The 27,135-nt window shown below is 47.1% G+C and overlaps 1 protein-coding gene across 1 annotated transcript; it reads right to left on the bottom strand.

The window, feature by feature from the left end:
- Positions 1-248: 248 nt before the first annotated feature.
- LOC120943003 (nuclear factor 7, brain-like) lies at positions 249-25,992 on the bottom strand. The gene is made up of 9 exons (XM_040356035.1): positions 25,659-25,992; positions 22,141-22,215; positions 14,332-14,534; positions 7,003-7,458; positions 6,818-6,913; positions 5,013-5,246; positions 4,893-4,915; positions 2,090-2,220; positions 249-1,006 (listed from the first exon to the last, which is right to left on the bottom strand). Exons 1-9 carry the CDS (start codon positions 25,858-25,860, stop codon positions 468-470), a joined length of 1,959 nt encoding a protein of 652 aa, XP_040211969.1. The 5' UTR covers positions 25,861-25,992; the 3' UTR covers positions 249-467.
- Between the last annotated feature and the right edge of the window lie 1,143 nt (positions 25,993-27,135).

Below are 27,135 nucleotides of genomic sequence, written 5' to 3'. Positions count from 1 at the left end.
CATATGGGTAAAGAGCCTCGTCATCGGCTTTTTACCAAGCTCAGTGATCCGCCGCGTCCCAGTGACAGAACACACCACCGATGGTCACAGGCATGCATGTGTGGCGAAAGGACATACGACGTCCTCCCAGAACGAGAGAACCATCGCCCACCCATCATTTAACAATACGGCAGGCAGGAGGCAGTTAAATAAGCTGTAAGCGGGAAGTGTCAATTTGCAGATGAAAGAAAAAAAAATAAAGACTTAAAGACATTTCACTTTGTTTATTAAAACAAAAAAAATACATCTAATGTGAGATCTACATCATGTGCAGGTTAAACCTTTATTTTTACATCTTTTACGAAATGACAACAGACTACTCTATAGTGAAGCAATACTGTTCAACTAGAATAATAACTGGAAGCAGTTATGAAAAAAAACATTAAAACAATGCAATATTAACGATTCCACCAACACGACCTAGAAGATCAGTTATGAACAAAACGCAAGGGTTCAGCATTGCGCCCAGAATCGTGCAGGAATGGCGACAGATACGGGAAGAGCTTCTCCGTGAAGGTGGCATTGAAGGTGTAGATGGCGGTCATGTCGTCGGCATTGTAGAAAGATATCTGGCCTCCTTCATAATCCACATACACTCCGATTTTCTTGGGTTTGGATTGGAGAACCAGGGTCTTGGATGGGGACTCCAGGGCCTTGTAGGCATTGCCGTTTCTCAGCCAGATTGCCCAGTAGCCGTTCTTGGGGTTCAGCTTGATCTTACCCTTGCGGTTGCTGGAGTCGCTGGCCATACCGACATCCCAAGCGGTCTTGTCTCCCACATCCACCTCCCAGTAATGGCGGCCTGAATCAAAGCCCTGAGAGCCGAGCACAAGAATACACTGGCTGAAACGCTTTGGATTGTCAGGGAGGGGGAGCTTGGTGTCCCCATATTTAACACTGGTCAGCCCGTCAGCTAGGATCAGATTGGGGTGGGCCGTGGTGGGATCCAGCAGCATTGGAGTCAGATCTGCAAGATAACAAAGCACAGCAATTTTTAGTTTAAATGAGGTGGTCAATACCAAGATCACAATATTAAAAGCAGCAGCAACTTTGTAGCTCAGCTCCCCTTCCAGCAGCAACTTGGTAGCCCAGTTTTTATGTTCCTGCCTTCCAGCAGGGCTTTCGAAGCTCATCTTCCCTTGCTCTCACCTCTCAGCAGCACATTTCCTCATGCCCCCATAGCAAGCCCCTAGCTCATATGCTCCTAGTAGCGACGCGGTAGCTCACCTACCCATTCCCTGCTTTGACTCCAGTCATCTCAGTCTGCACCCGCTTCCTAGCGGTGACCTAGCAGCACAAATACCCCATGCTCCCCAGTATCAAATCACTGGTTCATCTCCCCATGCTCCAGCAGCCTATTTTTTAGTACTTGAATATGCATAGCCTGGCCAAAGATTTCCTTGAAGAGGAGAAAAAGCCATTTTGCTCTCCTGTGACTCAGAATCAGCCAACAGCAAGCAAGAATTAGCCGTCAGCTGACTTCAGAGCAGCCCCTAGAACAGTGATGAGAGCCATGGCACCCCAGATGTTTCGGTACTACATTTCCCATGATGCTCACGCACTCTGCAGTGTGGTTGAGCATCATGGGAAATGTAGTTCCAAAACATCTTGGGTGCCAAGGTTGTCCATCACTGCCCTAGAAGGGTCCTGACCATATTGTTGGGATTCACCAAGACACCCGATTGACGGTTTGCTTCAGCTCTGAGAGCCGAAAGCCAGCTACACCTGCCCAATTTCCACGAAGGACAGGAATCGCGTAAAGCAGTGAAAGATCACCGCCCTCTGCTCCGAAGAGACAGAATGGAGTGATCAGGGGGTCATGAGATCGCTCAGTTCTTGGGCTTAGAGCTGGCATGCTGCAGCATGGGAGAGTATGGATGTTTTGTTTAAATTATAAACCCTATACATCAAGGCCCCCCCCCCCCACGTACTAGAATTAAAAAAGTCCTTAGCAAACACCATGGTAGAAATGCCTTGCTTGATAATACTGAACTGCCCTGTACAAGTAACCCATTCTCAAATGTGAAAATAATTTTCAATCAGAACTTACATGGCACGACAACAGACTTGAGCTGCTTCCACACCGAGTACTGAATTGGTCCCTTGAATGTCCCCTGGCACAGGTCTTTCTCGATGAGAGTGTTAGCAGAGGACATGACCTCGTTTTGTTGCTGCTGACACCTGGAAGGAAAGCAGAAGTAAAACTTAAAAGTGAGGGACATACACGGGTACATGGTGCAAAACAGCTTCCCTGCAAAGAGCAGGATCCCTATTAACATTCAAGAACTTGGCAAGAAAAATAAAAGATGGCTTTTTTTGAAGGTGCAGGCTTCTAGGCCCATCATATATTTGTGCTGGGTTACCTACCTAGTGAGGCAATGACCTTGAACAAGAAAGCACCCATTGAAATCTGACAAATCTGAACTCGTGTACGAGTGTGATCCCATATAACTACCATCACAGGATCCCCTTACAGGGTAAGCAGACACTTTAGCATTAAGAACTATTGCAGGCAACATGTAGCCTGCAATATTTCCACAGCATGTCTATTTCACTAGCCTCCTAGCGCCGGCACCTCCCGGGCCTTTAAGAGGTTTATAAGACAGGGCACGGCTAAGGAACATGTAACCAGGGCCGGCCCTACCATGGGACCCGATGGTACCATGCAGCACTTTCAGGGGGGCAGCAAATTGCCGCCCGCACGCCACTGTGGGGCTAATTGCTGCACGACCGCTCCACTGTGGAGTTAATTGCATGAATAGAGCCATAACAGGTCCTTTTTATACTCCTATATACATGATAGGTCCACTTTAGTTATCATGATATAAAATAATGGATGTGGGGGCATTTTGGTGGGTGTAATTTTTTTTAGGGGGCAGCATTTCATTCTTGGTACCAGGAAGCACAATGTCTTGGGCCGGCACTGCATGTAACCACCATGATTGGCTATCACGTGGTCCGAAAACTTTCAGTTAGGTGATGGTAACTGTCGGGAGAGGTGTATTAGCAGCAATTCACGCAAATATGATGCCGCATCGCCTAGATGCCACATATTTGCATACGGCTGGTGAAAGGGGCCAACCACTTGACCTCCAGAAGATTTTATCCTTCTGCTATTCAGCACTGAGCGACCTCAACTGGAAATTATGCAGTCATGCAACACTGTACCCAAATCCAATTTATATTTTCCACACAAATCGCTTTCTTTCGGTGCCATTTGATCACCACTTTTTTTTATTAATAGACATAAATAAAAAAAATGTTCAATAAATTGAAGTGTATTCTGCTACAAGTAAAAAATAAATCCCAATATGTGTAGGTTTAACTGAGCAATGTGCCTCAATTGAGCAAGCCCAAGCAGCAGCAAAATCAAATGGGAAGGACCCTCAAGAGCAGCAGTGACCCAAGAGACTCTGCAACTCCTTGTCATGGCTACCTTCATGCGAGTCGTCCACAAGAACTAGCAACTCGCCTGGTCATGGCTACCTTCATGTGAGGTCGGGTTCACACCAATGCAAATTGGATGCAGGTTTGCTGGCATCCAACTCGCATGACAGGAGTAACTGGCACTCAATGGAGCCGATTCACCGATTTAGGTCTGAATTTTGCCAAAATTTGCACCTGAATCAGATCCAAAGGACCATTTTTAAATGTGCACAGTGGCCATCCTGGGTGGCCACTGTGCACATTTAAAAATGGTCCTTTGGATCGGATTCAGGTGCAAATTTTGGCAAAATTCAGACCTAAATCGGTGAACAGGGACACACCGGACTCCCTGCTGTGACCCGCGGCAGTAGCATATGTGAACCCAGCCTGAGTATGCCACAAGAACCGGCAACTCTCCTGGTCATGGCTACCTTCATGCAAGTGTTTCATGAGAATTGGCAACTCACCTGATCATGGCTACCTTAAAGGGGCTGCAATGGTTCGTGTTTAACCTAAAATGCATCCTATGCATTAAGGTGAACACACACCTGGCTGTCGCAGGCCCCCTCCCCCCCCCCCAACCCCGTTTTACTTACCTGAGCACCTGCTCTGCACATCCACGGCATTTTCTCCACAAAGTCTCGGCATCGATTGGATAGATTGATAATGGCAATGGCTACACTGCTGTCAATAAAATCCAATGGCACGGCCACCAGGGGGGGGGGGGGGGGCAGTATCCGAGTCATATACTCTATGGACACAGGGTGTATGACAGGGAGCATGCCTGCAAGGTAACCCCTTCAGGAGAGAGCATCCCAGAGGGGTTAGCTAGCCATTGCGGGGAGGAGCTGCCATGGGACCCCAGAACAGCAGGATCCAGGCCATTCTGTGCAAAATGAACTGCACAGTGGTGGAAAGTATGTTTTTTTTTTTAAATGAACCTATACAACCACTATGAGAGTTCAACAAGAAAAGGCAACTCGCCTGGTCATCTTGATACAAGCGCGTTCCATGAAAAAAACGCACCTTGTCTGGGCATGGCTAACTTGATGTGAGCCTGTTTCATGACAGCCTGCAAACTGATGGCTCCCTGGAATGTGAGTGTTAAAGTACCTGCAACCTCTCTAGTCAAGGCCATCTTGATGTGGTTTGTGCACCAAGAGAACCTGCAATGCTTCTGGTCATAACTAGTGCTTTTATCCTTTGAGGGGGGGCTGTGAACTGCCGTTCTCATGGTATAAAAGTTGCACAGTGCAAGGCCCCAATTCAATAGTGGAGTTCAAGACCTTGAAGGAAAACCCCTACAGGACCCTTTCGTTTTAATAAAAAAAAATTGGGAACTTAATTTCTTTAGCAATACATAATTTCTAGCTTGCCGACGGATTACTGTTACTATAAGATTGCTAAAAGCAATGATATTAACTTACGTCTCAATGAAAGTCTTGATGTCCTGCAAAAAGGAAGAAAAAAAAAAAAACAAATATAAGGGGAGATTCAAAGACAACTAGAAGACCAACATCCAATGAGATCTGGGCGTCTGCACTCACCGTCAGGAAAGAAATGGAGTCCGTATCATCCAGCCTCTCCTTGGCCACAGTGATATGCTCCTTGATGTTGTCTCCACCCTCCTGCATCTTGCCCACGTTGGTCTCCATTTCCTTCAGTAGACTCTCACCCTCCTCGTGAAGCTTTTCTAGCACTTTCTCCTGTCGTTCCTTCAGGAACTTGTGCAGCTTCTCAAACTCCGAATCAATGTGCTCCCGGTACTCCTTCATGTTGGACTGGAGGTGGAAGAGAGACGTTACAGTTCAGAGAGGATTTACATTAAGTAGACAATTTCAGTTGCACCCCCAATATTTAATCAAGAATTAAAAAAAAAAAAAAAAATGTAAATTAGTTTGGCTCGATTTGGAAGGTAAAGCCAGATAGATATATAGATATATATACACACACACACACACACATACACACACCATTCATTTTCAATCAACCCCGCAGGTTGCATTAAGAAAAAACTCATCTCCTGTCAAGCCGCTGTACTAACCATGCAAGATTAGTTCATCGATCTCCCCTGCCAAGCTGCTGTGTTCTGACGGGGGGTTGGCCCCCCCACTAGAGCACCATGGTCAGATGCTGGTTTTCCAGCATGCACGTCCCGACATACACACGGGCTGACACACGGGCTGAACGTCTGCTATTTTTTCTCAGAAGCTGGTGTCCCGATTGGATAAATAGCAGCGCAGCCTTTGGCTCCAGCTGCTGTCAATCAAACCCAATGATGCCAGAGCCAAGCCCTGCATTCTGTTTGAATGAACACAGATGCGGGTACTTGGGAGCGCGCCCAGATGGGTGCCCACCAAGGAGTTTGCTTCTCCAACGTGGACACCCGATGTGGGTGGGTGGGGGGGGGGGGGGGGGGGAGGGGAGCCACCAGCACCGCTGAGGGACCCCCAGAAGAGGACGATCAGGGCCACTCCGTGCAAAATGAACTGCACATTGGAGGCAAGTACGACATTTAAAATTTTAGAACAAAGTTAACACCTTTAAATAATTAAGGCCAATATTAAAGATATCTCTGGTGGAGCTATACTGATGAAGACATTTATAAACTAATTTCGTTCTCTGCTAATCCCAATCCCTCCAATGACAGAGGCTCACCCGACTAATAAAATTCCAAATACTAGCATACAAAGCCACCCAACAATTTGAGGTACATATTGCCTGGCCTGAGTGGTTAGAATGTAAAAGCGCCCTCAGTGCCATTCATCCAGGCCACCACACCCAACATGATTTATATTTTTGGGGGATATTTATTATAGCAAAAAGTAAAACTTTATTTTTTTCAAAATTGTCACCATTTTTGTTTATAGCGCAAAAAATAAAAACCGCAGAGGTGATCAAATACCACCAAAAGAAAGCTCTATTTGTAGTAAAAAAAAAAAAAAAAAAAAAAAAAAAAAGGTAAATGTCTGGGAGCCACGTCGCACGACCGGGCAATTGTCAGTTAAAGCGACGCAGTGCCGAATTGCAAAAAGTGGCCTGGTCTTTGACCACCCAAATGGTCCGGGGCTGAAGTGGTTAATATATTTTGGCCACTAGGGGCAGCATTGTCCATGAGCCCTGTGCCGTCTTCAGTGTTAGCTAGGCCCTTGTTCTCTTTGAAGCCTGTAATCACATATCACCAGGTGGGCTTGTGCCAATCCCCTATTCAACGATTAATGCCAACTTTCAGATGCAGATTCTGATACGCTACAAAGCTATGATGTTAACATTAAGATGAAAAAAACCTTGCGACTCTAGAACCACTTTAACCTCCTATATGTTCCTGCAAGTCACTTGTATGTTTACTTACACTGTGCTTCTCAATCTTGTCCTTCTGCTCATTGGTCAGCTGTTCCGTCACCTTCAGGGCTTCCTCTAGTGGAGACACTATACCAGACATCTCTGTCTGGAGGGAACAAGGCGAAAAAAAGGGTAAATAACAGGGAGCACCCAACCACAACAGTTTATGACCAGCCATCATACCAAACCACTTACTCTGTACACGCCCACCGCGTCCAGGATGGGAAGGAAGTTATGACTTGCATGTTTCAGGGAGTCACGGCAGATGACACAGCTCAGGGTCCCGTCATCCTTACAATACAGCTTCAGCCTCTCGTCATGCTCAGGGCATTTCTCCATGGGACGGGCCTTTTCCTTCTCGGTAGGTTTGGAAGGAGTCACGGTGGCAGCAGAACCGGCAGTCTTCTTCACCAGGTTGGCCAGGGCTCGGTTGGTAGTGCATCTCTTGTCGGTTATGACTTCCTTACAGTCGGGGCAGGTGAAGGAGTCCCGACCCTCCCAGCTCTTGTCGATACAGTTGCGGCAGAAGTTGTGGCCACATTCCACCATGACGGGATCCTTGAACAGCTCATTGCACAGCAGACAGGTCAACTCCTCAGAAAAATCCCCAGAGGACACGGCAGGGGCTTCATGGACCTCCACCTTGGCTTTCTAGAAAAAGAAAGTAGTTAGATGGTAGGGGGACAGAACATCAGCGGCAAGGTCTGCACAAAACATCTAATCAGGCAATGACTTTCTCTGGTTGAGCTTCAAAGTCATGCTCCTTATGTGGATGAGGCTCTTCAAAGATCAGTGCAACAAGGCCATGTTTTGCATGGCAGGACTATAAGTGGTTGCCCATCCCTCTGGGTATGCAAAGCATGCCAACGTCTCTGCCAATTCAGAATAAGGACTCCTCACAGACAGTACCACTTCCACCTACTGGTTTTCTTAGACAGGCCAGGAGGTCCTGGTGAGGAAAGACATATCTGGCACAAAGTTGAACCTGGGGTATAACAATAATTATATATATATATATATATATATATATATATATATATATATATATATACTTAGCACAATACAAGTATGCATATTTCATACAAGAGTGGCTGCTGGGGAAGCCGACAAGTCACGGTAGAATTTGGTGCTACTACAGCGATTGCTGCGATCCTCGCCCGCGTCCGGCCCTGGACAGCCGCTCCTCTACATAATCATTACAGGGGGTTGCTTACTCAGCATTGCGCCAACCACAAATTGCCATCCATTTTAATGAATACAAGGAGTCTTCCGATTAGACACAATGGGGGATCAGAATGTCACAACCTCTCCCCCTAATCCAATCAGAGAACACTTTGTATTCAACAAAAACAAGCATTTTGTGAATGACAGCCGTGCCGAGACACAGGAACCAGAAGAGCTTGGCAATAACTGTAGCAGTGCCGACTGTCTGCTTCCCCAGTGCTCCTCCTCAGGTATGAGATACGAATACAGTGGGACCTTGGATTACAAGTAACACGGTTAATGAGCGTTTTGAAAGACAAGAAACTGAGTTTTTGTTTTGTTTTTTTACTCGGTTTGTGAGTGTTGTCTCGCAAAATGAGCAGAATTCAAGCCAATGGGTGTGCGATACTGCATTTGGCCAGAGGTGTGGGGGCGCACGCGAACTTTAAGGACTTCCCAGTCTGTCTGTAGTGTTCAATACCGAGATGGCCCACCCTTTGCATCGAACATCTTGAACGCATCTGGAAGAATGGTCAAACATTCCCATAGACCAGGGATATGCAATTAGCGGACCTCCAGATGTTGCAAAACTACAATTCCCATCATGCCTCTGGGTGTCATGCTTGTGGCTGTCAGAGTCTTGCTATGCCTCATGGGACTTGTAGTTCTGCAACAGCTGGAGGTCGGCTAATTAAATATCCCTGCCATAGACACTCCTAAACCTTGTGGACGGTCTTCCCAGAATAGTGTGTCTATGGGAAGGTTTGACCATTCTTCCAGAAGCGCATTTGTGAGGTCAGGTACTGATGTTGGATGGAAAAGTCTCCGCTCAAATTCATCCCAAAGGTGTTCCATATAGTCGAGAGCAGGCCAGTCAATTTCCTCCACCCCAAACTTACTCATCCATGTCTTTATGGATATTGCTTTGTGCACTGGTCCAAATCATTTGGTGGAGGGGGAATTATGTGGGGTTGTTTTTCAGGGGTTGGGCTTGTCTCCTCAGGGGTTGGGCTTGGCCCTTTAGTTCCAGTAAAGGGAACTCTTAAGGCGTCGGCATACCAAGACATTTTGGACAATTTCATGTCCCCAACTTTGTGGGAACAGTTTGGGGGATGACCCTTCCTGTTCCAACATGACTGCGCACCAGTGTACAAAGCAAGGTCCATAAAGACATGGATGAGCGAGTTTGGGGTGAAGGAACTTGGAACAGGAAGGGGGTCATCCCCAAACTGTTCCCACAAAGTTGGGGACATGAAATTGTCCAAAATGTCTTGGTATGCCGATGCCTTAGGAGTTCCCTTCACTGGAACTAAGGGACCAAACCCAACCCCATAATCCCTCCTCCACCAAATGATTTGGACCAGTGCACAAAGCAAGGTCCATAAAGACATGGATGAGCGAGTTTGGGGTGGTCAGCATAGGTGTAAGGGGCACTTTTAAAGGACTGGTTAGGCTGGAATTCTACTTTAGAGACCCATTATAAGAAAATCTACTATTAAGGAAAAAAAAAAAAAAATCCAAAAACCAGCAAAAGAACATGATTTCAGACAAATGCATTTGGTAAATTTCATATGCAAAAATAAGCAAAGACATTTTGTGATAGAGAAGTCAATACGACCAAAATGGATGCGAGGTCCTCCCAATTACTACAAAGAGAAGGAATGTACCTTCAGCCTTCTGTATGAATTAGACAGCCGGTGTCGACAAATCTAACACTCAATTGTAAAGAAAGACATCAACTTTACCAAAACACCAACTTTTATTTCAGTAGGTATAAATCAGACATCCAACTCTGAGAAACATTTAGTAGAGAAAGTCACATCACCGTCATCATATTTTACCTTTGTGTGACCTTTAGTACTTTACTATGACTGTTGGCCTAGCGTTCAGGAAAAGTACGGGCAACGCTGGCCTCAGTCTTGCATAAACCTTTTAGAATTAAGGCAACCTTGGGAATTGCCAATATCCATGACCGTGATAAAAAGGCAGAGCTGCCCACAGACACCTCACTGCAGTGTAAATCTCTACGGTGATATACAAGCACTACTACAATAAAGTGGTAGTAAAGTAATTTTTTTGGAATTTGTACCTACAGGTAAGCCTATAATACTTACCTGTGGGTACAGTGAATATCTTCTAAACTTGTGATGTTCGATATTCACATTGGATGCGGCAGGCGAAATCACCGACGCATGCGCTCTGAAGATCTGGCATACTGTGCTGCCCCTTCAAAGCTCCGTGCCGCAGCCGAGGGCTCCGGTGCGCATGCGCGACATCGAACTCAGCCTGCGAACCCAGAGGGAAGACTGGGTGAAGATGGAAGCCCTGTCAGTGCACCGCTGAAGGGATTCGTTCTAAGGAAAGCATTTCATAATGTGCTAGTACAATGCATACTATGCCATTGCTTTTCTTTTAAGCTGCAGTTTACTACCACTTTAAGACCCCTTTCACACCGAGGTACCATAGCGCTAAAAACAGCGCCTGCAAAGCGCCATGAAAGAGTGGCGTCATTCACTCCAGCGTGAAAGCCGGAGGGCTTTCACAATAGAGTGTTGCACTGGCAGGGCATCAGAAAAGGTCCTGCCAGCAGCTTCTTTGCAGCACATTAGGAGCGGTGAATACACCGCTCCTAAAGCGCCCTTACCCATTGAAATCAATGGGCAGCACCAAAGAGCCACTGTACCGGTGCTTTTAACCCTTCTTCAGCTGATAGCGGGGGTTAAAGGCGTCCCGCTAGCAGTCAAAAAAACAGTAAAATAGCGGCATTTTACCACCAACGCCCAGGCACTGAGTGTGAAAGCACTCAGGGTTCGTTCACACTATCAGTTGAGGCAGTAAATGTTTTTACCTGCCCAGCAACTGCAGAAGCAGCGGGCAAAGGGGTATCAACATGCCATGGTGGTTTCCTTTGTGGCCACGTCACGGAACTGTACCACCCATCACTTTCAGCGGGCATTGCTCCCACTAAATGTGACCCATTCAAGTGAATAGGACCAGGCTGCAAGCGCTACATGCAATTCACGCAGTTGCAGCACGATGGTGCAGGGCTCAAGCAGTTAGCGAGAAGGCGATACAACACAACCTCACCGCCTGTCGCATGCTTTCTGAAGAGCGATACTAACGCACATGGCTCTTCAGAAAGCAAAAGTGAAGGAGCCCCAAATGAAATTTATTTTTATTCCAGAGAAAATGGCTGCTGGAGCCATTTATAGAGCTGTAAGCTGTAAACAGAGACAGCCTGCAAGATGAGTAAATCAGCAATAAAAAAGTAAAAAGAGCAGACAGGTAGGACTTTTATGATGGAGGCATCATACACCCTTCTCCATGCCAGTCAGTGTATATGTACACCGAGCCATGCAGCTCAACGTACATTTACATCACTCTGCCATGAAGAGACTCCTGAACACAGCCTGATCCAAAGAGTCCAAACTTAAGAAAAAAAAAAAAAAAAAAAGAAGAAGATTGGGTGAAGATGAAAGTGACAGCTGAAGGTTCCAACAGAGCACTGGAGGGGGATCTGGCACAAAAATCCATTATAATTCAAATCTCCTGGGGGCAATCTTAAGAAAAGGTTTAATTCCACTTTGAACCCATGATAAGCTCATGTATGGGGGAAGTCTACCTCCCTAGTCGACAGATATCGGTTAGCACAATAGATGAGCAGAAAGGGACATGAAGTCTTACACCAAATGCCTCAGTCCATGGATGCCACCAATGACCACCACACTGTCCTCCATTCAAGCTGTGAATCTGTGCCATGAACTATAATATGGGTTTAACCCAGTTCTTGCCAAGAGCATAACATCAGTGTGAGGTCAGCCTTTGAAGCCCAACTATGAGCGCAAAAAAAAAAAAAAAAAAAAAAAAAAAAAAAAAAACTTACTAGGGTTAAAGCAGCTGAAATCAAATTTGCTTCAAAAGCCATGGTGATGGTCCTCATCTTGGCAAATCTCCACATTTAGGTGTTGGCTTTGTCGATAGTCTATAAGCCATATTGACCAGACTACTGATCTTAAAGCCCAAGTCTGGGCCCAGTAAGCTTATTAGTGTTCACAACACAAAGTACACACCGCTCAGAACAACGAGGTGCAACGTCTCTCTCCAGGTGCTCACCACCGTCACTCATGTAGAAGATAGTGACCGCACACTGGTTTGCTATACGGGAATCTTTGTCACATGCCCGACAGATGATACAGGACCAAGGTAAATGTTTCACACAGATATACCATGCTTGTTAACAAGCACAGTATAGCCATGTGAAACGTTATCCTTGGTCTTGGATCATCTGTCTGGCATGCGACAATAAAGATTGCCATCTAGCAAACTCCTCGTTCCAGTGTGTGGCCACTTTCCCTTCACTTCCATTGACTTTAAATGGGGAAACTCGCTTTGATATTCTCCTGGAACGGATTATTCTCATAAATCCGAGGTTCCACTGTATAGGCACTTGACTAAATTCTACAACACGGAGAGGAGATTTGCCAGGATTTAGAAGAGGGCCATAACCACAGGAGTGGCTTTTGAAGCAACAGAGTCTTCAGCTGCCTCAACCCTAGTAAGCTTATTGTGTTCAGAGTTGAGCTTTAAAGGTTGACCCCACACTATTGTGTTCCGCTCTTGGTAAAACGTGCGTTTTACCACATAGAGTCCATGGCACAAATTCATGGACTGAATGGGGTGGGGGGAGAACATGGTGGTCCCTGATCGCCTCCATGGGCTGAGGCAGTTGATGCACAATCTCATGTCCCTTTTCTGCTCCATCATGCCAACAGCCATCTGTTGACTACAGAGGTAGACTTCCCCTATACACAGGCAAATCTTTAAAGTGGAATTAAACCTCTGCCTTAAAAATGGACCCCAGTAGCTTTAAACCAAAATGAAAAATTTCAAAAACGTTTTTGGTTTCGACTTCTGGAGAGGTTCATGGTATTTCAAGCCAATGTCTCCAAACACTAAACACATCAGGCCCTCACGGATCTTCTGGGGTTTAGTGACAAGTGTCTGGAGGTCTCTAGTGATGGTCCACTGCAGTCATATTGCATTCAATTAAATTCAGAGCACCTTTGCAGTACAGAATTCCAAAAAATAGGAGTAAAAAGTTCTGCTGGAGACTTAAAGGGGATATTGGCTGTGGTAGGACAGCATGGGACCTCCAACCAAACATTTGTCACCAAATCTCAGAGGATGGCATCCCAGTACCATGGCCATTTTTACCACCATCTCCTGCTTTACGGCATTGCATGTTTTTGGGGGCCATTACAGCACAAGAACATTAAATGGGCCGCTCTCAGAGGGCACTAATCCTCGTCGACAGCGGGTGCAATTCGAGCTTCGGCACAATGCAAAGCATTGCGGCATGTGTATTGCCCCAGCTGCTGCGCATTTACCAATCTTAAAGAGGGAGTTAACTCCCATGTATGATTTTTACCTATAGGTACAGTAAATATCTCCTAACAATGCACCGTTTAGGAGATATTATTTACTTGAGATGCAGCCGGTGACGCATGTACTCTGAAGGAACGGTATTACCAGTGCTGTTCCTTCAGAGCCGTCCCCGCTGGCCCGGCCATTCTCATTGCCGAAGCCCACAAAGCCAGAAAGACGACCGGGGAAGATGGAAGCGCCTTCAGTGGCGACATCGCGCCGCTGGGAGGGCTTCGTTTTCAGGTACATCTGTCATAATGTGCTAGTGTACATACTAGTACATTAGGATTTCAACTGCGCAGGGTCCAATATATATTTTTTTTGAATGCGGTTTACTACCTCTAACCCCTTTATGACTGCCTAACATGTGCGGCGGCAAAAGGGTGGGGCTTCAATTCCCACAAATGCCGCGCATACGCATTCCTTGGGTAGCCGATGTTTAAGAGTGGGCTCACAGCACAAAGAAGCAGCTGTGAACGACGGCTCTTGGACCCGGCAGGACTAGCTCCAAATCATGTGACAGCCAATCACACTGGTCACATGATCAGCCAATCTTTATGGCCCCCCCTCAAGTTTTAGGGGGATGCCGGGAGGGGTTAAAGATGCTGGCAGAAGGCTCCCAACATGGGCTGAGAGAACACTAGTTAGGTGTTCATGGAACACCGGAAATAAAACACTTGAGATTCATCCAGTCCCCCCCATTCGGCACCAGTGGAAATTTTCCACATGCACACATTAGACCGGTCAGGATGAACGTTAGCTACATCAGACGCCACGTCTCTGGCACAGACACAAGCGCACATAAAACCGCCAGAGGCACCGAGCCGCCATCAGCGGAACGAACAATTCCAAACATGCGGTGAGAGCTGACGGGGTGGTACTTGCGCCTCGTGTTACCTTCGGTTCAGGCTCGCCCTCCTCCGGTTTTGCTTTCTGGGGCGTTTTTCCATTATCCAAGGCCTTCTGGTCCGGTCCATTGCCCACCTCCTCTTTCTTTTCCTCCTCCTCTTCTTCTTCCTCCTCCTCTTCCTCCTCTTCCTTCACTGGCTTGGGCAGCACCAGTCGGGTTTTGTCCACCCACTCGTTTTGGCGGCGGTTCACTGTGGGAGAAAAGCGAGCTCACAATAAGCAATTTTCATAATAAAACAAAGTGAGAAAAAAAATGGGGAAAACTCAATTCTGAGCTCCGACAGGTATTACAAAAATGTAAAGCTGAACTCCAGGTTAAGCAAATATAATGTGTAATCTTCCGGAAACTTGGCGTCCATTTCTCCCAGATCTGCGCAGTAATGCACTGACACTGGATTACAGAAAGCTCCTGTATAGAGGCAAAGACCGCTCACTGCTGTCCTCGCTCTCCTTGTGTGGGGCGACTGGTTTCTCCCCGATACAGTTTTTTGCAGGTAGCCTGGAGTGGGTGGAGCCTGCCGAGCCCCTCCCACAGCTCTGTTTAAGCTGAAGACGCAAATGCTACTTTTTGCAAGGAAATATCTGGATTTTCAATGGCAGTTGTTGCACAAGTACACAGATATCTTTGCCAGATAAAAAAAAAAACAATTAAATTCGTACCTGGAGTTCAGCTTTAGGAGACTGCAACATGGTGAATGAATAAAGTTTCACAATGAAACCAAGTAGAAAAAAAAAAAAAAAAAAAAAGGGAAAAAGGGAAAAAGTTGGTAAAAAAAAAAAGTAAAATGCATCCCTGCCAACGAGTTTGCCATCAATTTCACGCAGAAATAAATCACAAACTAATTATAGCAGAGTGGAGAAAAAAAAAAGGCAATTTTGAAATTTGGATCATGTCTGCCAATTCAAAGTGTTGTCACCTTGCCAATTCTAACCCTACTGGGCACGGCTCACCCCCTTGGTCTGCTTCCTTTGAGTGCCCCCAATAAGGCACAGGAATGGTTAAAGCAGAACTAAAACCATCAATTTTAAAATCTCAAGAAACTGTTCTATTCCCCCTGACACGACAGGAATGCCGTCCCATTGGTTGTGCTCTCAAACCAATCAAATGGCTGGAGTCATAACTGATCACATGGGCAGAACCATGGCAGTTGCTTGACTGAGTGATAGGAGGGTTTAGTTCTGCTTTAAAGGGACAAGATCACCTTTGGGAACATGTTACAGGTTCCACCCATTAAGGTGGACCATGCAACACGTTCCTGTCTTGTTGATCAGGGAGAGGCTGCAGGAGTGGGGATCTTCTCCCCAAACTCGCTGTCAAAGGAAAAAAAAATTTAAGCAGCTGTGCGAGGATTCGCATAGGGATTGGGGTCACGGTTCTGTGAATGTGAAGTATAATTACCGACAGCTTTTGCAACGGTCTTGTAGTTCGACTAACTACCAGGGTGCCGTTGATCACTGTGGTAGTTCGATTCTTCCTGTCCGTAACTGCTTGCCCATATCGGAGGTACGAGCCGACAGCTTACACTGACAGTATGCAGGAGACCTGCATTGCACCCACGATCTGATGAACCCAGGTGCAATGCTTTGCGGGCTCCAGTTTAAAAAAAAAAAAATAATAAAAAAAAAAAAGCACATTTAATCTGCAAAAGATAGATGTGCATTTGTTAATTTTTTGTAAATGTGAACTTAAAGAGGAAGTAAACCCTGATGGGTTCTACTTCCTCTTTGTTCCCCTGCAAAGTAAAAGCATAATGGGCTAGTATGCATCCCATAATAGCCCATTATGTGGCACTTACCTACAAAGGAATCCCCCACTGGTGGAAGCATCCATCTTCGCCCGTCTTCCTTCTGGGGCCACAGACTCCGGTTCTGTGATGAGCCGGAGCCTCACTATTCACGACACATGTTGGGAAATCAACGGCACAGGCGGCCGTTTCTTTACTGCGCATGTGAAGACATCAGCGCAGTGTACATGAAATATCTCCTAAACGGCGCACATCTAGGAAATATTTTCAGCACATATAAGCAAGCCTAAGTTTACAATCACTTTAGGGCTCTTTTACACGGGTGGCCCGTTCAGGCCCGCCTGACAGTTTTTTTTTTGCGGACCTAAACGGGCGCTCCGTGCTCCTCTATGGAGCCGGGGATGTCAGCGGTGGCATGCCCGCTGACATCCGACCCGCCTAAGTGTGAAGGAGGAAAAACCTATTTTTCCATCCGTCTGATCGGATGAACACGGACAGATAGTCCGTGTTCATTCGATCCCCCCATAGGGGAGAGCGGAGAAAAAGACAGGGCGGTCCCTGCACTGTGTGCGGGGACCGCCCTGTCATCAGCGGGGATCAAAGGAGCAATCTCCGATGAGCAAGCAGAGGTTCACGGGGCGGATCATTACTGATCCGCCACGTGTGAAAGGGGTCTTAGTCTTTTAAGTGTACCGCACCTGGGACTGCTTGGAAGAGGTGGTCCCGGTACCATTCACTTGTTTGCTTCAGGTGAATGCAGGTGAGCACAGAAGCAAAGATCACTGTGGTGTTTTGAACACTTCCATACAGAACAGTGCAAACCAGGAGGGGAGAGAACTAACCACCAGTTTGGTTCAGCCGTGCCCAGTGCCAGAACACCCCTACTGAGGTCTATGTCAATGGTTTCCTGAAAACCGCTTGTAATCCGGGTTCAGGATTTTGTCTGTGGGAAAAATAGCATTATCAACAATCACAAAACAAACACGGAGTATGAACATGTCTCAGGTCACTGAACAAGCTGTTCCCCATTTATATGATGGTAAAAAAGACAAGGGGAACCAGAAATACAAGAAATGTTAATTAAAAAGAGAAAAAAACACAATGTCCTGGGAACTAGGAACTTGCAAGCTGTCATTTTGTAAAATGTACCCAACAACCATGCTTTGAACTCTGCGAGTACCCACAAGCTAGACCAGGGGTAGGCAGCCATGGCACTCCAGATGTGCCAAACCGATCCTCATGATCCCTGTAGGGACACCAGTTTTGCAATGCCCCATGAGACTTGGAATTCCAGAACAGGAATGCCAAGGCTGCCTAATCCTGAGCCAAGGCTGTGCCGCCCCCTCCACAGCACTGCTAGCCAAATTGACGGCATATTCAAGCTTTTGGAGAAAATAAAAAATAAAATAAATAAGTCAGCAGCTACAAATACTGCGGCTGCTGACTTTTTAGGACACTTACCTGTCCATGGAGCCCAGGATGTCGGCACCCCAGACAATTTTCACATTGGCTTTCAGGTGCTGTCGCCGCCATCTCCACTAAGGGAAACCAGCCGCGAAGCCTTTCGGCTTTACAGCCAGTTCCCTACTGCGCATGCGCTTTTTAATTTGGCCCCTGCTTCTGGCGCCATCTCCCGGAAGCAGGGACCTGCCAAAAACAGGTCCCTGCTCCCTCCTAAAAAGGTGCCAAATGTGGCACCGAAGGGGAGGGGGAATATAGGTAGAGGTTCCACTTTTGGATAGAACTCCGCTTTAAGGCAGACTCAAGAAATGAAGAGTCAAAGCCACCATTCGACTTGGATTCCACTGTTCAGAGATGCCAAGGCAGGGCTTGCTACATTTTCTAGGGCTAGCTTCCATATTTATAAAGCAGAAGCATGGCCAAAGCTCTTTTGACTATACTTCTCCTGTAGGTCACACTTCATTCTGCACTCCTGTGATGTGTATTGAGCCAACAGTGGGCTACACAGAGCCAGTCCAGGCTCTGCAGGAATCCCGACAATGTTGGGATCCACCCACAAGCCTGGGAGAACCGCCGACTAGACAGACACGGCTCTCTGAAGGCAGAGAACCAAGCGACCAACGGTTATGTGATCGCTCAGTTCTCAGTCTGCAGATGACAGCTGTAGCATCAGATCAATGCTGCAGACATGCAAGCTAGGAATGTTTTTTTTGGTGGGCTTGGCCGTAAAAAAAAAAAAAAAAATTATATGCACATATAATTGCAGGAAAATAAAAATGATGTGCATACACTTTTTTGCAAACGATTCTACAAAACATTGCAACTGATTGATGGCGGATGCAATGCCAGGCTTCTGCAGAATCTTTTCTCCATTACCACACCGAGGTATGAATGCCAAGTTAGAGAGCTGGAGGAAGAGTCAATGGTCTAGGAGGAGTATGGTGATCACCACATTTGTGTTCTATTGAGAAGTCCAGGACTTGTAGCTCATTTCATTCACAGATCTCAATGATGTGGCCATGCAGGTGGCGCCCCCATTACAGCCATGTCCATTTCAAATCTGATAGCTTCTGGGGGTGCGGGGGGGGGGGGGACGGGACACGACAAGAACCTCTACACACTGAGGGGGAACGGAGGGTTGCGGGGCACCATGTTACACCCGGAGTATGGCCATAACAAGGTATTAAGGTGGTGTTAGCCTTTTGCATACTTCTGGGGACATAGTGTTCACAAGCAGCCTGTGATGACAATATACAGCCTGGAGGTCCATCAGATGTGTTTTCATGATTTTGTTCAGAACACAATGAGTCAAATCAAACAAGACGCGAGACCACCACCGAAAATGTTTATATTGCACTCACTGGATACACTGACCCCGGTCACCAAACGGGCATAATAATTTTGTAATCTGCAACATGGGAAAGCCCTCTCCACGTGGACCAAACCCTGTGACACCCTTTGTGTTATGGTGTCATCAACAAGACTAAACACCCCCCCCCCCCAAAGGGTCTACAGGGAGAACACAACTATAGTGCAAACAACCTCTAACTAGTGTTTGGTGTGTATTGCTAAAATGTTCTCTTCTTGGGAGCGTGCATGTGATCAGCACAGAGCCAATCAGCACTGTCCAGACAGAGGGTTAGGGGTCCTGCAGGGGTCAAAGGAAAATGAAACTCCTCCTACAAGCTTTAACCAGACACTGATAGAAGTCGCAAGACTGCTATATACTGCTGGTGAGAAAAGATATTTAGCAGTTTAGATTTACTAAAACTTGCATTTCCATGTTCTGTGGGAGACCAGAAACAGTGAATGCGGAGTGCTGGGATTAGTAACATTATAATGCAAATAAAATAGATAAAGTGTGAACGTGCAATACAGTGACTTAAGCTGGCCATACACCTATAGATTATCTGTAGATTTTCTATGGTTAGATGGAAAAAGTGGAACAGATTCCTCCACTAGGCTGAACTGTGTGGATGGAAGAATCTCCCACTGGGCCAAGCTTCAGTATCTTGCTAGTTGGCCCCGCTGGCTCTCAATACCTAAACATACTGATTGGGTGCAGGCATTAAGGTTGAGAGCCAGTGTGGTTGACTAGCAAGATACTGAAGCTTGGCCCCAGTGGGAGATTCCTCCATTCACACAGATTAGCATTAATGGAAGAATCTCCCGCTGTGCCAAGCTTCAGCATCTTGCTAGTCACCCCTGTTGGCGCCAATCAGAATGTTCAGGTATTGTGAGCCAGCAGGGGCCAACTAGCAAGATATGGAAGCTTGGCCTAGTTTGGAGATTCTTCCATCCACACAGTTCAGTGTAGTAGATGGAGGAATCTGTTCCACTTTTTCCATCTGACCATAGAAAAAGCTGCAGATAATCTATAGCCAGTCTTAATCCAGACATTTGACCAGAAACCCCTCCAATGGAGCGCCAAACCCCAACTGTAGCTGTAAACACCCCAACGAGGTTGACAGCAAAGGAGGGGTACAAGCCGAGATGGATATTCTGAGGCAGACAATGCAGGAACCAAAGATAAGGAGACTACAAGAACGGGCCAACTACTGGCTCACGCCAAGGGGACTACAAGAACGGTCTAGACAGTGCCGATTGGACCTGTGCTGATCACATGCGCTCTCCCAAAACAAAACTCTAGCAATACACACCAAACTGAGCATGTGCAGCTTGTCCCCCGAAGGGGAGGATCAGAGAAGACAGCCTTTTTACCCTTAGGTTGCACAGTGAGTATAACTAGCATGCTTTACTGCATATAGACTGATTTTACTATTGTGGGTTCAGTGAATTGTTTTTATCTGCACTATCCAGCTTTTTCTGTTTTCAGTCTCACTTTTCTGGATCAAGCTTCTTTTAGGTGTCAAACATTTCAATAAAAAAAAAAAAAGAAAAAAAAGAAAATAAGGTCACAGGTAAGAGAACCAACGGTCACATATTTAAAAAAGGCAAGAAGGGAAAAGATGGTACAAGAACTACCAAGACATGAAGTGGCCCCTGCATTGAAGTCGTCTTCCATAGTAATCCTAAATGTGTGTGGAGAACGGTGAAGTCCTACAGATGAAAGGGCAAGTTCCCCTTTTCACAAAAAGGTGAATTCCAAATATTCTGACCCCGCCCCTCTGTACATTGTGTTGGCCCCATTCAACTGGTGTAGAGATCTGTACACCGCTGGGGTGAGCGTCTGTCTAAATGCTTGCAATGGCAGGTGCTCAACGGTAGGTATGACCACACGACCAATCAGAACCAATATTTTTTTATTCTGGGACACCTTACTGGAAGCTGCAGCCTCGGACATCTGACCAATGAGCGCTTGCCATTGTGAGCATTATGATGGATACTCCCTCCAGGGTTGTGAATTGCAATACCTATGATCCAATACTCCAGCAGCAAAGGTAGAAGATGCCTGCTATGTACAGCGGGGTACCAGGGGAGTGCCCAGGATTATTCAGTGTTGGCTAGAGCTGGCCGATTTTGCCCGCCCCCCTCCCCCCCAAAAAACTCGATTCATGATTCGATATCCCCCCCCCCCCCCCCCGATGGACATCAGTCCTAAGAAGCTGCGGACAGGAGTTTAGGCGAGGTTGTGGCTTTGGCCTAGTCAGCCGCAATCCTGGGAAAAGACCGCTGACCAGGCCGAAGCCTCGCCTAAAAAGAATCCTGCCCGCAGCGATCCTAGGAAAAGGCTGCGGCTTCATCAGCTGCGATCCTGGGAAAAGACCGCTGACTAGGCCGAAGCCGCGGCCTCGCCTAAAAAATCATGCCCGCAGCGATCCTGGGAAAAGGCTGCGGCATTGACCTAGTCCGCTGCAATCCTGGGAAAACACTGCGGACTAGGCCGAAGCCTCGCCTAAAAAATCCTGCCCGCAGCGATCCTGGGAAAAGGCCACGTTCTGTCCTAAAAAATCCTGCCCGCAGCGATCCTGGGAAAAGGCCATGGTCTGTGCTAAAAAATCCTGCCCGCAGCGATCCTGGGAAAAGGCTGCGGCTTAGTCAGCCGCGATCCTGGGAAAACCCTGCGGAATAGGCCGAAGCCGCGGCCTCGCCTAAAAAATCCTGCCCACAGCGATCCTGGGAAAAGGCTGCGGCTTTGGCCTAGTCTGCCGCGATCCTAAGAAAAGCCCGCGGCCTCGCCTAAAAAAATCCTGCCCGCAGATAGCTGCGACCCTGGGAAAAGGCTGCAGCTTTGGCATAGTCCGCTGCAATCCTGGGAAAAGGCCATAGCCTGGCCTAAAATATACTGCCCGCAGCAATCCTGGAAATGGCCGCGGCCTCAAAAAATCCTGTCCGCAGCTCGCTGTGACCCTGGTAAAAGGTCACGGCCTTGGCGTAGTCTGCAGACTTTTCCCAGGATCGCGGTGAGCAGGATTTTAGGCGAGGCCGTGGCTTCGCCAAACTCCTCTGGGCCCCAGTAATATGGAGGGGAAAAAAAAAAAAAAAACCTGAAAAGGTGAACTTACCCTTTAATTGCCAACATGAAAAGTACAGGAAAAAAATAAAAAAAACTCATAGAAAGGAGACTAAAAAAAAAGAGGAAACGGTACAATGTGTGCGGGTGACACGGAGTCTCAGATGTTGTACTCACAGCCGTCGTAATGGACAAAGTACTCCTCCCTCCCGGCCTGCTTGTTCATTCTGGTCTTCACCACCTCCGCATTGTCTGTAAGAAAAGACAAAATATACAATAAGTAATCAGAAAGACCGAGGATCTCCTTCCCAGCCAATCCCTGAAGAGAGCCGGGAGCCCGACCCACAGCCAGTCCTCCTCCCTCCCCATTCACTGGACAACACTCCTGCAGCAGATCGATCTCTGCACTCCATAGAAAGCATCAGGAACGTGTTTTGTATCATACGGAATCATTGAATAAAAGGAGACATGACAAAATGTGGAAATTTTTAAGGGGTATGAATACTTTTTCAAGGCTCTGTGCACACGCACAGAGCCTTGAAAAAGTATTCATACCCCTTAATTTTCCACATTTTGCCATGTTCTAACCAAAAACGTAAAAGTATTTTATTGGGGTTTTATGTGATAGAAAAACACAACGTGTAACACAATTGTGAAGTGGAAGGAAAGTGATAAACGGTTTTCATTTTTTTTTATTTTTATTAACCACTTAAGACCCGGACCTTTAGGCAGCTAAAAGACCCGGACAGTTTTTGCGATTCGGCGCTGCGTCGCTTTAACTGACAATTGCGCGGTCGTGCGACGTGGCTCCCAAACAAAATTGGCGTCCTCTTTTTCCCCACAAATAGAGCTTTCTTTTGGTGGTATTTGATCACCTTTGCGGTTTTTATTTTTTGCGCTATAAACAAAAATAGAGCGACAATTTTGAAAAAAATTCAATATATTTTACTTTTTGCTATAATAAATATCCCCCTAAAACATATATAAAAAAAAAACGTTTCCCTCAGTTTAGGCCGATACGTATTCTTCTACATATTTTTGGTAAAGAAAAAAAAAATGCAATAAAACTATCCCCTATTTTGTAAACGCTATAAATTTGGCGCAAACCAATCGATAAACGCTTATTGCGTTTTTTTTTTTTTTTTTACTACTAATGGCGGCGATCAGTGATTTTGTTCGTGACTGCGACATTATGGCGGACACTTAGAACAATTGACACATTTTTGGGACCATTGTCATTTTCACAGCAAAAATTGCTTTAAAAATGCACCGATTACTGTGAAAAATGACAATTGCAGTTTGCGAGTTAACCACTAAGGGGCGCTGAAGGGGTTAAGTGTGACCTCATATGCGTTTCTAACTGTAGGGGGGTGTGGCTGTAGGTGTGACGTCATCGATTGTGTATCCTTATAAAAGGGAACAGACGATCGATGACGCCACAGTGAAGAACGGGGAAGCTGTGTTTACACACAGCTGTCCCCGTTCTTCAGCTCGTGGGACTCCAGCGGCGATCGGGTCCGCGAGTCCCGCGGCCACGGAAGTTTCGGACCCGGTCACATGCACACGCCCGCGGCGCTCGACCCCACGGCTGGACTTAAAGAGACAGGTACGTGGATGTGGCCAGCCATGCCATTCTGCCGACGTATATTGTCGGTAGGGGGGGTCCTTAAGTGGTTAATTATGTGAAAGGTGTGGGGGGTACATTTATATTCACCCGCCCCCTTTACTCCGATACCCCTAAGGCCCCTTTCACAATGGGCATGCGAGGTGCAGCGGCAGTATAGCGGCACAATTTTTTTTAGCGCCGCTATACCGTCGTATTTACTGCGATATTCGGGGGCGCTAGCGGTGCAGTTTTAACCCCCCCACTAGCGGCCGAAAAAGTGTCAATACCACCGGCAATGCGCCTCTGCGGAGCCGTATTACCGCGGTTTCCCGTCGATTTCAAACGGGAATGAGGAGGGTGTTTTTACCGCTCCTCACTCTCGTTTGAAATCGATGGGAAACCGCGGTAAAAGATGCGGCTTGCGGGAGATTTGTTATTTAATATTTTTTATTCCCCCCCCCCCCCCAGCAGCGCATCGCCTCGGTGGGAATGCCCTCGGGGTCTCACATTGAGAATGACGGGGGGGGGGGAGTATTACTATTTTTTTGCACCTAAACGCCTGAAATACTCCTGAGAGTGAAAAGGGGCACAAAAAAAAATAAAAAAATCTATTCTAGAGGAGCCAATCGCCTTCAGAAGTCACCTAATCCGTATGCTGGGAGGGTGATTGGCTTCGGCCTAAATTGGCCCCAGTATATGGATGTGAGTGAGGGGGACCTTAGATTGTGAGCTCCTTGGGGGCGGGGACCCATGTGAATGTACAATGTATATGTAAAAGCTGCGTCGTAAGTTGACGGCGACGGTAGGTGCCGTCCTGCCTCTTACAGGAGTAGGTGGGGGATGGGGAGAGGTAGGTGGAAGGGGGGGAGAGGTAGGTGATTGGGGGGGGGGGGGGGGAGTATTATACACACATTATATATATATATATATATATATATATATATATATATATATATATATATATATATATATATATATATATATATATATATATATATATATATATATATATATGATATAAATAGGAGGCAAGTACTCACTGTAGGTGGGGGATGGGAAGAGGTAGGTGGTGGGGGAGGGGGGAGTATTATACACACACAATACATATATGATATAGATAGGAGGTAAGTACTCACGGTAGGTGCCGTCCTGCCTCTTACAGGAGTAGGTGGGGGATGGGGAGAGGTAGGTGACTGAGGGGTGGGGAGAGGTAGGTGGTGGAGGAGGGGGGGGGGGGGAGTATTATACACACACACAATACATATATGATATAGATAGGAGTAGGTGAGGGATGGGTGGGGAGAGGTAGGTGGTGGGGGAGTATTACACACAATACATATGATATAGATAGGAGGTAAGTACTCACGGTAGGTGGGGGATGGGTGGGGAGAGGTAAGTGGTGGGGGAGGGGGAGTATTATACACACAATATATACATATGATATAGACAGGAGGTAAGTACTCACGGTAGGTGGGGGATGGGGAGAGGTAAGTGGTGGGGGAGGGGAGTATTATACACACAATACATATGATATAGATAGGAGGTAAGTACTCACGGTAGGTGGGGGATGGGGAGAGGTAAGTGGTGGGGGAGGGGAGTATTATACACACAATACATATGATATAGATAGGAGGTAGGTACTCACGGTAGGTGCCGTCCTGCCTCTTACAGGAGTAGGTGGGGGATGGGGAGAGGTAGGTGATGGGGGGGGGGGAGGGGAGTATAATATATATATGTGAAATAGATAGGCGCCGTCCTGCCTCTTACAGGAGTGGGGGGGTAGGTGATCACACACACACACACACACACACACACACATTAGAAGATAGAGGTAGGTACTCATGGTAGGCGCCATCCTGCCTCTTACAGGAGTAGGTGGGGGATGGGGAGAGGTAGGTGGTGGGGGGGGAGTATTATACACACAATACATATGATATAGATAGGAGGTAAGTACTCACGGTAGGTGCCGTCCTGCCTCTTACAGGAGTAGGTGGGGGATGGGGAGAGGTAGGTGATTGAGGGGTGGGGGAGGGGGGAGTATTATACACACAATATATACATATGATATAGATAGGAGGTAAGTACTCACGGTAGGTGCCGTCCTGCCTCTTACAGGAGTAGGTGGCCCCGATGGTGACGGTGAAGTCCTCTTCCTCCTCGTCTTCCCCTCCCCCCTCCTCGCCGTCCTCCTCCATGTTCTCTTCTTCTTCCTCCTCCGGGTTGCTCTCCATCTCCTCCGCTCCTTCCTTCACCTCCGGCTTCTCGCTCTCCGGTTGGGTGACGGCGGCCATGGCGGATATTAGTAGGGGGGTGAGGAGATCACGTGGCGCGGCGGAGTAGAGCGGGAAGGGAGTGCGCGGTGAGAGGGAAGAAAGGGGAAGTGTGGCCGGGAACACGCAGCTAGACACACAAAGGAGGAGGAGGAAACACGCCGGGACCGCCCCTTCCGTTCTGTTGGCTCCCCCCCCTCACAGACACTCCTCCCCCAGCACTAGGAGTCACTTTTCTTGGTTAGAGATATGTCTGCAGCTCAGGGCGCCGCCATCTTCCCGGAGACCACGCCACCGTCCTAGTCCTATAACGTGACCTCTGGCGGGAAGTGTTTGTTCAGTCAGAGGATGTCCTGTAAAGAACACCCCCCCTCCCCCAAACATGAGATTTGATTACTGGATTTTATCCAGTATAGGCACTTATTATCATATCTGTGCATCCCCCCCCCCCCCAATGCATACACTCACCTCTCAATCTCTCCCCCTCCTGTGCAGTTGAGGGGGAAAAGGGGGGGCACACCGAAGTATAAAGTAATCCCATTCCTGGAATTCTTCCTTAAAGCGGGAGTTCACCCATAAAAAAATGTTTACCATTAGATTGAGGCTCATTTTGTCTAGGGGAATCGGCTAGTTGTTTTAAAATCGAAGCCGTACTTACCATTGTAGAGAGCGATCTTCTCCGCCGCTTCCGGGTATGGTCTTCGGGACTGGGCGTTCCTATTTTGATTGACAGGCTTCCGACGGTCGCATACATCGCGTCACGAATAGCCAAAAGAAGCCGAACGTCGGTGCGACTCTATACGGCGCCTGCGCACCGACGTTCGGCTACTTTTGGAAAATCGTGACGCGATGGATGCGATCGTCGGAAGACTGTCAATCAAAATAGGAACGCCCAGTCCCGAAGATCATACCCGGAAGCGGCGGAGAAGATGCATATCTAAAACGGTAAGTACGGCTTCGATTTAAAAAAAACACCCGATTCCCCTTCACAAAATGAGCCTCAATCTAATGTTAAAATGTTTTATTTCCGGGTGAACCTCCACTTTACGGGATTCTTTGCGCGAAATCCAATGTAACGTAAATATACGTGACTTTGCGCAGCCGTGCTATTCTGCCGACGTATATGTGCAGGAGCCGGTCGGCAAACGGTTAAGCTATTCCTCCTTCATCTGTCTTCAAGGTCTGCAATTTTATTCTTTAGCCCCTGGATGTCAGTAGTGTGATCTTCAAAACCATTCACTAAATCACTGTGTGCTTCAACAATGTCTCCCATTTTCCTATCAATGGGGTAGATTC

This window comes from Rana temporaria, chromosome 6 (genome assembly GCF_905171775.1).
Source record: "Rana temporaria chromosome 6, aRanTem1.1, whole genome shotgun sequence".
In the NCBI taxonomy this organism is placed as follows: Eukaryota; Metazoa; Chordata; class Amphibia; order Anura; family Ranidae; genus Rana; species Rana temporaria.
This window is presented reverse-complemented; position numbering and strand designations above follow the sequence as displayed.